This window comes from Gossypium arboreum, chromosome 1 (assembly GCF_025698485.1).
Source record: "Gossypium arboreum isolate Shixiya-1 chromosome 1, ASM2569848v2, whole genome shotgun sequence".
In the NCBI taxonomy this organism is placed as follows: Eukaryota; Viridiplantae; Streptophyta; class Magnoliopsida; order Malvales; family Malvaceae; genus Gossypium; species Gossypium arboreum.
Genome location: NC_069070.1, coordinates 116,280,405 through 116,291,188, shown reverse-complemented (window position 1 = coordinate 116,291,188; position 10,784 = coordinate 116,280,405). Strand labels below are relative to the sequence as shown.

General features: G+C 30.2%; 1 protein-coding gene across 1 annotated transcript; it reads left to right on the top strand.

The window, feature by feature from the left end:
* The first annotated feature begins 353 nt into the window (after window positions 1-353).
* On the top strand, window positions 354-10,338 carry LOC108481094 (receptor-like protein 36). The gene is made up of 4 exons (XM_053025078.1): window positions 354-1,278; window positions 1,858-1,998; window positions 4,980-5,117; window positions 8,799-10,338. The coding sequence occupies exons 1-4, from the start codon at window positions 579-581 to the stop codon at window positions 10,262-10,264; spliced, it is 2,445 nt and encodes an 814-aa protein (XP_052881038.1). The 5' UTR covers window positions 354-578; the 3' UTR covers window positions 10,265-10,338.
* The last annotated feature ends 446 nt before the right edge of the window (window positions 10,339-10,784 follow it).

The following is a 10,784-nucleotide window of genomic DNA, read 5'->3' as shown; positions in this document are numbered from 1 at the left end:
TAATAAAATAGAATTAAATAATTAAAATAATTTTTTAAATATTAAATGTATTTATTATATTCTTAATTCTAGCTTTTATAAATTCTACTCTATAACTCACATTAATAACTAGTTTGCTTCATTGGGGAATATGGTTGACGAAGTTTTGGCACCAACTCAAGCCATTATTTCTCTATTAAGCCGTGGGGTATATGGTTGAATTGAATAAAATTGAAGTATAATGATGTGATCCCTGCTTCATTGAGGTATATTGTTGGCAACAAAGTCTTGCGTCCAAATCAAGCCATTATTGCTCATCTGTCAAAGTTAAAACTGTGGGTTATACGGTTGACGAATACTAGGCTTGACTATTCGGGAGTTTTTCATTCTATGGTTCTGGATTTTTAGGATTATTTTATGCCTTTATGTATAACGATCCTATGTTACTCTGTTCCTATAATATATCCTTTTTGTATTTGCAATAATTTATATTTTTACATGCCAACACCATTAAGACTTTCGAATGCACCCATTCTTCCCCATCATCTATAATTCAAAGATTTCCCTCTGATCACAAAATTCCACTTCCTCAAAACTTCATGGGGAACACTCGTTTTATTCCAGCTCTTACAGTCGCACTGCTGTTGCTTAATTTTGTGGTTTCGTTCTCTACCAAAACAACAACCAATATCAGTATAGATCAGTCGGCTCTTCTCGCATTGAAAGCTCATGTCATTGATCCTCAAAATCTCTTGACAACCAATTGGTCCTCAGCTTTCAATATTTGCAAATGGATTGGTGTCACTTGTGGATCTCGGCACCGAAGAGTCATAGCTCTCGATCTTTCTAACATGAGTCTCTCTGGTATTGTACCACCTCACATTGGGAATCTATCTTCCCTTACTTGGCTCAACATGAGGAACAACAATTTTCATGGCTCATTACCCATCCAGTTGGTTAATTTGAACCGGTTGAAATATATAAGGTTGTCTTTCAATAATTTCTACGGAGAAATCCCATCATGGTTTGGTTCTTTCCCTAAACTTCAGTACTTGTCTTTGAGCTATAACAATCTCATAGGTCAGATCCCATCACACATGTTTGAAGGTCTACCTAGATTGCAAGTGCTTTATTTGGCTGTGAATAGATTCTCTGGCAAAATTCCATTGAGTTTATTCCAATGCAAAAAGTTAGAGGATATAGACTTGGCTGGTAATAGCTTGGAGGGGATTCTACCCAAAGAAATAGGAAACTTGACCATGCTTAACACTCTTCAACTCCACAACAACATGATCGAAGGTAAAACGGAAAGCAATTGATGCAATTTTAGCGCTTTTTCTTTTTATTAATTTGTTATTTTTCTCCGAGCGTAACGGACTTATTTGGTAGGAAAACATCCTCTCTTTTTTTCCTTTTATCAGGTAAAATCTTTTAAACGTTCTTTCTTTTAATCTTCATGCTTTTCATAAAAATATGAAAACCAAGCAAATATGATTACGAATTCACATATTAATATGATGATTTTCATAAAAATATGAATTTTTAAGAAGATTAATCTATCAATTATTTAAATTATTACAATAGCTAAAAACCAATATTTTTTTTTCCTTTTAATTACCCATAACATGATCTTTTTTGCTCTCTCTTTTCCGCCTATGATCTTATTGAGTCTTTTTCTAAGAAAGTGTTCTTTCGCCTATATACTTATGGCTTGACATTAAGAAATTAATTGAAATGGGATTGAGCAGAAAACAAAACAAAATTAACTTTAATTTAAGTGTATTTTAGATTTATAATAAAGTGTGCGAAGCAAAATGTGTACTATTGCACCTTGATATTTTGATCTAAAAAAAATAACAAATTAATTTGATTATACAGGTGTCCCGGAACAAATTGGAGATCTTTTCAACTTAGAAACATTAGGCCTTTCTAGTAATCAGCTAAAAGGGTATCTCCCTCCATCCATCGGCAATTTAACACGTTTGAGAATCCTCAATTTATACAATAATAGCCTAACAGGTATTATAAAATATTTCTTCACTGCTATTTTTGTTCATTTTCGTTATTGTTTTTATTAAATTTAATATATTTTTAAGTTATATATATACACATACAATTATCAACATAAGTAAATAGAGATGATTCAAATCCAAAATTATATGATACCAAAATTCCTCAAATTAAAAAAATAATCAAATTCATGTTATTTTTATTTATTTTTTACTTGTTCCTAATATCACATGCAATACATGTGATTTTAATTATATTAATAATGATGATAAAAAACCGTTAAAAATAATGATTGAAAATTGACTTTATTTACAAAACAAACTCACAAAGATGTATCAAACAAATAACAAAAATTTTAAAAATACGGTTCTAAAAATATTTGTTTTATTAATATAAACAACATACAATATAATTATAAAAATTTATAATATTATATTGCCTCATTATCAATTTATTATGAGAAGTCAATGATTTGTTTAGTCCAAATTCTGGGTCTCGTTGTTTTTTATCAATTAAATGATTTTAGTTTCCACTGTTTTCAAGTTTGGGATTTGTTAAGTTTATAAGGCCATGTAAGTTTATTGGGATTTATACAAGTTAGTGAGGGCATTTTTTTATGAAAAATAATTCTAGTTTGCTCACGTTTTATTTTGGCAAAATGAAGCTTGAATGCTAGGTTTTGGGTGGTGATAAGAATCGATAATTATAATGTTAAAAATAAAGCAAAAAAATGTTACGTTAGCAATTGAGAGTGAGTTAAAAAAAAAAATTAACCACAGTGATCAATTTAAATAATTATTTTTGTTGTTAGATAGTATCTGTCTTGTTATTAATGCTAAATTAATTTTTTAAATATATATATATATATATATATTATATAATCACTTTCAATACGTTTGGTTGGGGAATGGAATAACATTCTCTCTTATTCATTGAATGGTAAACCATTTATTTGTTTTATTAAACGTAATACTCATTCAATGGAATGACTATTACTTCTCTATTACTTAGTCTCTCGTAATAGCTATTCTTTGGTTAGAAAAGAATAGCTATTCCATACAATTTTGAATAACAAAACAAAATTAATTTCTAGATTAGTCCTTTGAAATTTGGACTCGAAAATATAAAATAAGATATTTAAAATATTTTATTTCAAAATATAATTTAAAATAAAATATTTTAATATAATTTAATATAAAAATAATTATATTAAGAATATTATTAAATTATATATTATTATTTTTATTAAATATAATTTAATAATATTTATATTAAAATATGATTAAATTATTTATTAAATTATATTTAATAATAATCCTATTATATTTAATAACAACAAAAATAATTATATACTCAAAATAATTCTCGCTAAGGGTATTCTCGGTTATTTTAACTTTTTTCTTATACTATTACATTCAACCAACAATTGAATTACTTATTACGCTTTTATTTTATTACAACTCTATTCTATTACAACCTTATTCAATTCCAAATGAACCAAACGTGTTATATTCACTATGAGTTTTTTCATTATTTTTAAAATAATATTTTATTCTCTTAATTATATTTTTAAAACTAGTCGACATTTAGCATAAATTAAACTAATCCTCATTTAATTAGCACAAATATATCATGTGCAACACACGTGACATTAGAAACTAATTTATTAAAGAAAATTATATGGTTATTGACTTCAACGTTAATATGCCTTTTAGGAAGATAAATTGATATATTTAACTATTATGTATTTTAATTATTACAATTGTAAAAATAAAAATTATCAGAGTTTTTGAGATTTTATAAGTGAATTTAGGGTGTGCTAAGTGTCTTACAAGATATAATAAAAATAAAAAATTAAATAAATGTAAATAAATATCTCATTTGTTACACCTCAATCTATTAAGAAATATAAAAATTGTATATGTAATATATCAAATAATTACTCACATAAACAAGAATTTTTTTTCTCAGTTGGCTTGTTTAAGTACTCTATAAACTCTTTTTGATACTATATCCTGTTAAATTTGAGTTTTTTTTTCTATGAAAATCCTTGAGTTCAATTAAAAGAAGCACACTTTCTAGTCACAAGGCTTTAAGAGGAAATAAGAATATTTAAAGATGACAATACCTTAATGGCAAAAAACAAATATGACAATGTGCGTGTGACTATGCATCATGGTTTCGTAAAAAGACTGTAGTTATAATATATTTGTTGATACTGAGAAGTGGCATGGAGGAAGTTGTGGAGGAGATTGTGGATGGTTCACTCTACTGGGAGGAGAACCGTATGGTTTTAGTGGTTAAAAGAGTGGGGTTGGTTCAAAGGTAGGAACTTGGAGGAGAGAAGAAGTAGAGGAGCTGAAAGAAGAGGGGAGTCAGTAAATGAATAAGAGAGCTTCTAGGTTGAGGGAAGAATAAATATCCGCTTAACCTCCTTACTAAGATCCTTGTTAAGTGGGAAAATGACATCTTAAAGTATGAAGGTGACAAGTGATAATTGTTTAATTAGAATGATCCGATTGTCATAGTTAGTTAACTTACCTATTCTCCAAGACCTTGCAGTATAATACCAATGGCGAAGCTATGTGGGCAGAGCTAATGGGTCTTGGTGTTACATCAGAGGCCGTTAAGTGACGGAGTTCATATGTAAACAAATATTATATAATTTAAGATATCTTTGACTAATTTTATATAACTATATAATTCTCGTTTTAATTTTCTATTTTGTTTTAAATATTGTTAAGAGTGTTAAAATTTGAAAACAAAAATCCATTACTTGTTAAAGGTAAAAGCAATAATCAAACTAGTATGTTTAACTCAAGATCATTGCTTTAATTCTTCTAAACTTATAAATTTGTTTTGATTTTTTCTTGTTTGACATAAAAAAAATTACTTGACTTAAATTACAATACGGGGCAGCTTTCATTTAGTATTAACAAAATTTGGACCATCCATTTATATTTGTATAACAAATTAATTTGATTGTGCAGGTGTACCACACCAAATTGGAAATCTTATGGATTTGGAAAAATTAAGCATTCACAGCAATATGTTAAAAGGACATCTTCCTTCTTTTGATAATCTAACTCGTTTGAGTGTTCTCCAATTATTCAATAATTCTCTAACAGGTATCGTATAACATTCTTACACTATATATGTTCAGTATGTTGATTGTTTTCTTTTCTTTCTTAAATGTTAAATTTATATATATACCATTATCAATTCTTTAAATATTTGATACTTGAGCATTTAATATAAAGCTTAATTGGAATTTATATGCTTCTAATATTACTCAAATTTGAAATATAGTTAGAACTAAATGTGTTACCTGTCACCTTTATATTTTTGTTGTAAAGATGATGCTGAGATAATTAGGTGTCTTTTCCCAAAATACTAAAAATATAGTTTAATTTTTATAAAATTTGTAATATTGTAAATTAAGATAACCATAAAATTACATTTTAAGCTTTTCAAAATTTATAATTTAATTATGATGTTAAAAAAATTCACTTCACCACTACTTTGAAGGGGCATTATGATTTGGAATATCTTGAATCTCAATGTTTGAATTTCTTTGATTTACCACCATAATAATTTAATAATTACTATATCACATTTCACCAATATTTATATTGAATTTTTATTTCTTAATGAAATTTATGTTCAATTTCTACTTAAATATTTTTTATTTTTATAAGTAATTTTTATTCATTCAAAAAAAAAAACCTGCTAAAAATTGCAACCATAATACATCACTTATGTATAGTAGAGGAGCATAATTTTCCCCAAGCCTATGCAACTCACAAGCCTGCAATATTTTTCCCCAAAGTTCTCTTGAATAAGAGCAACACATAATGATATACTCTTTAGATTCAACTTCTTCATATCAACATAGCACATAAACAGAACAGACCTGCAATCCCCAAGAAACCATTTTGTTTTTGGTTGCTAACCTGTCCAAAATATCTAACCAGACAATAAATGAATGCCTAGGAATAGTAAGATTATGCCAGACAACTTTATGCCATGTAACTTTGCATGTTTATGCCTTAAGAGCTCCCAGCTTGTTGCGCAGAAGCGTGTGAAAGAGTAAGATTATTGTACTGAAAAATCACACTAAGTTCAATTTTCAAGAAAGAGAGGTGGATCACGAAAATCACTTAAATACTAGGTCTTTTCTAGCCAGAATATCCTTCTCTCGTAATTTAATAGCACAATAAATCACTACAATTACATTCACAAAATATGCAAAATAAACAATGAAGAACACCAAAATTTAACGAGGTTTAACAAATTTTGCCTACGTCTTCGGACACTACTAAATATATTTCACTCCAAAAATATAAGTGAAAATACAAATAGGGAAAAGGAACAATGCCTTAAGTAGAGAATGACAAGTGTGGGATGAAGAAAATGAGAAAAGGGAAGGCCTATTTATAGTTAAGGTTTCAAGGATCAACATGTAAATGACCTAAAATTTAGGGACCAAAATTGAAATTATCTTGAAACCCCCCAATCAAAGGAATAAGATTTTGTAGCCTAAGGAGTTTCTTCCATGCCCAACAACGAATTTTCTTTGCTTGCATTTGTAGCACATCACGACCTTTAAGGATATAAAGATGAACCCAAGCTACCCAAAGCGACCCAACTTTAAACCATACCGACCACAAATTCTGCATCATACAAACTTAATTCCATAAAACCAATTTTTTACTCTAAGCCCACCTTTAGTTTTGGGATGGCACAACTGTGCAACTTCCTTTATAACCTCAGAAGGAAGAAACAAAACCCTGCACCAAAAATTTTGGATACTAAAGAAGATCGACTATAACAACTGAAGTTTACCAGCAAATTAATGAAAGATTTTGTCATCCAATAATTAATTCTATGAGTGGTTCTCTTCACCAAACCTTTGCAATCAAAAGCACTTAATATTTTTGCAACCAATGTCACGTTAAGATATCTAACTGGTAATGCCCCCATTGTAATTCCAGTACATTTCACAAATCAGAACTGCTCAGAAGGATCAATGCTAAAGAAATACAGCTCACTCTTCACTTTGTTCATTTGAAACATAGAAATGCAATAAAAGAAACCAAGAATATTACTAATTCAAACAATAGACTCAGTTGTCCCCTTCGTAAAAACCAACAAATGATCAGCAAAACACAAATTTGTTAGCTTTAATTTTTGGCATCTTGGATGATATTGAAAAACCTTCTTCTCACCAGCAATATTTAATAAACCTAACAACACATTCTTAACTAGAATAAAAAGGCAAGGGGACCTAACTCCCTTAGCCCTTGAGAAATACATTACCGAGCCACCATTAATCGTAATTGAAAATTACATGCCCTAATCCATTTGCAAAATTTTTCTGGGAACCCAAGCACCCTTCGAATTTGAAAAATAAAACTCCAACTGACCGAGTCAAAAGACTTCCTGATATCCACTTTAAGAGCACATCTTAGAGATAAGTGCTTCCTGCCATAACCATTAATCAATTCTTGAGCTAGTAGAACATTATCAACAAGACTCCTACCCTCCATAAATGCACTTTGATTTGTAGAAATGATAAAGGGTAAACAAACTTTCATTTTGTTGGTTATAACCTTCGTGGTGCACTTATAGATTATTGAACAACAAGAAACAAGGTCTGTAGTCAGTGACAAAACAAGGATTGGGAACCTTAGGACAAAAGCAAGTACAGTAGAATTGAAAAACCCAAGTAAATTCCCATTATCAAAGAAAATTTGCACTGCTCTTACAACATCATCTCCTACAAAGCTCTAAGAAGCTTGAAAAAATTTAGCATTAAAGCCATCAGGTCCGGGTGATTTATTCCCATTCATAGAAAATAAACTGGCCTTGATTTCAGCTATTGCACATAGTGCAACTAATCCCCTTTTAACTCATCAGGCATAGCAATTCGTAGAATCTCTCTAAGTAGATCATCAGGAATACTCATCACATTTTGATCAACAGAACCAAGAGTGCTGAAAATAATCTACCAACATAGCAGAAATTTGATCAAAAATTTCCAACTGATTACCATTACTGTCCTTTAGTTTCTGAATAGTCGTTCTCTTATTTCTGATAAAAAAAAGTTATTTATGAATTAGAAATGAGAAAAAATAGGAAGTTATAGATGAAGTGGGTAGTAACATACTATAAAGTTTGAACACTATTAATTAAAATATTTAAAATCATATATTGAATACGATTTGCATCCCTGATTTTTATGGTTTTTCGAAAAAAGTTAATTATATTAAAATTTTAATATAATAAATAGCATCCACAATATGAGTAAGAAACAAAACTATGTAAGAATACATATATATTTATTAAAAACTATTATAGATAATAAATGAGATTTTTGTTAAATAGATAATAAAGTCAGGGCTTATAGAATATATATTTTGCTATTTTTATGTAAAATATATAAAATCATAAAAATATTCTTAAAATAATATATATAATTTTGTAATAAGGATGTTTTTTTTTATCATTTTACCATTAAAATAAGATTCAGTTAATGAGTAATGTAAACTTAATTAAATGTTTAATAATTGTATAGATAGATATAAATATAGATATAGATAATATTGAGTTTTCACTTTACATTTGAATAGCTTTTGTGTGTGTGTTCAGCTCATTATGAGAATTAAGAATAGAACCCAGGGTGAAATAAAAAAATATGGGAATGGAGTGATATGGTGAGGTTAAACGTTGAATTTATTCAGTGGAATGATTGATAACTACCCACTCGAATGCCTCTCAACTTACATTTGAAGTAATTCATTTTGTAGGACAAATTCCAGTTACCTTGGGCAATCTAAGATATTTGCAAAAGCTGGACCTATCGGGTAATGATTTAAGTGGCACACTTTCATACTCGAAAATCAGCTTTCTATCATCATTAGCAAATTGCAAAGACTTGAGTTTCTTGTCATTTGGAGGGAATCCATTGATCAGTGGTTACCTTCCGGTTTCTATAGGAAATCTCTTGGTTTCTCTTCAATATTTTTATGCTTGGAGTTGCAACATTAGTGGCAGCATTCCTGGGGAAATTGGCAACCTTACTGACTTGGTAGTTTTAGATCTAAGTGACAATAATCTGGTCGGATCCACCCCCACCACCTTGACAAGGCTTAAACATATCCAATGGCTAGACTTGTCTTCCAACTTTCTAAGTGGGCCTCTCCAAATTGAAATTGGTAACTGGAATGTTGTTGAATATGTGGATTTTTCAGGAAATCATTTCTCAGGTGCAATTCCGGACAAAGTTTGTGATCGGAATAATGATTTGAGATATCTTGCCTTTAGTGGCAATCTACTGGAAGGGATTCTACCGCGATCTTTGATTAATTGCCGTGAACTGGTAGTTTTTAATGTTGTAGACAACAAGTTTAGTGATACTTTTCCCCATTGGCTAGGCATGCTTCCAAAGCTTCGAGTCCTTATTTTGAGATCCAACAGATTTCATGGTTCCATTCAAAGTTCGGTACCAACATCTTCCTTCTCCCAATTGCAAATCATTGATCTCTCTCGTAATCACTTCACTGGCCTATTGCCAACTCAGTTCTTCCAAAATCTCAAGGCTCTGAAAAATGTTGAATACCGAAATGATAGTTATTGGTACAATGTTAATGTAACAGTAAAAGGCTTGGAGCTAGAGTTTGCAATAACTGTACGTAAACCCATATTCACAACTATAGATTTGTCGATGAATGGATTCCATGGAGAAATTCCTGAGGTAGTTGGAGAGCTTAGCTTGCTTCAAGCACTCAATCTCTCTCACAACAACCTAATTGGTCTTATCCCACCGTCATTCGGAATTTTGGTAGTACTTGAATCATTAGATCTCTCATTTAACAAGTTGACTGGAAAAATCCCTTCTCAATTGACAAATTTAACATTTCTGGCGGTGTTGAAGTTTCAAAACAATAATCTTGTAGGGCCGATTCCCCATGGCAAGCAATTTGATACATTTGACAAAGACTCTTATAGAGGGAACCTGGGTTTGTGCGGATTCCCATTGTTGAAGCAATGTAGCAATTATGAAAGACCAGAACCAGCGCAAGATGAAGGTAATGGAAATGGAATAGCTTTTATATGGAAAGTTGCAATGATGGGGTATGGATGTGGAATGGTATTAGGAATTAGCATGGCATACATTGTCTTCACAACAGGAAAACCGCAGTGGCTTGTAAGAATGATTGAGAGAGATTTACAAAACAAAGTTTCAATCTGGTTTCAGAAGAAACGAAACTAGTCATGCAAATCCATCTTTATTATGTGAGATACTGAATATCATTAAAATAAAAGCGCTTCTTTTGCCATGATAAATTAATTATAAGTAGAAAAATCTCAATGATTTTGTAATATCAAAATTGACAATTTTTATTTTCATCCACTGGTAACATCCAAAATGAATCCGAGAAAAGGTGAAGTTCCTCAGCTGCTATAAGAACAAGCTGACATGTATGTTCTGCATCTGTAGCTTCTTCTCTTGGTGGAATGTTCTGATTGGGAGTGTTCTTCGTGATAACTTGCTTCAGTTTTTCTGCTTTTCTTTTTAGGTTTTCAGCTTGTATAGTTTGGGATTTTGACACTTGGTAAGAAGTTTGTTTTGAAGTTTTGAAATAAATTGCAACACCCACTATAAATAATTCTCTATATTAGCAGCTGTTTGCATGTAAAATTTTACTAGGAATTATGATAATGGAACCGGCCACAACGTTTCTCACTCGCCTTATTTCGACTTAATGTTTATGTTTCTCACTTTGATCATA

Coding starts and splice junctions, on each gene's coding strand:
- LOC108481094 (XM_053025078.1), top strand. CDS start 579: ATGGGGAACACTCGTTTTATTCCAGCTCTTACAGTCGCACTGCTGTTG. Junction 1,279..1,857: donor CCACAACAACATGATCGAAG/GTAAAACGGAAA, acceptor TTGATTATACAG/GTGTCCCGGAACAAATTGGA. Junction 5,118..8,798: donor ATTCAATAATTCTCTAACAG/GTATCGTATAAC, acceptor TTCATTTTGTAG/GACAAATTCCAGTTACCTTG.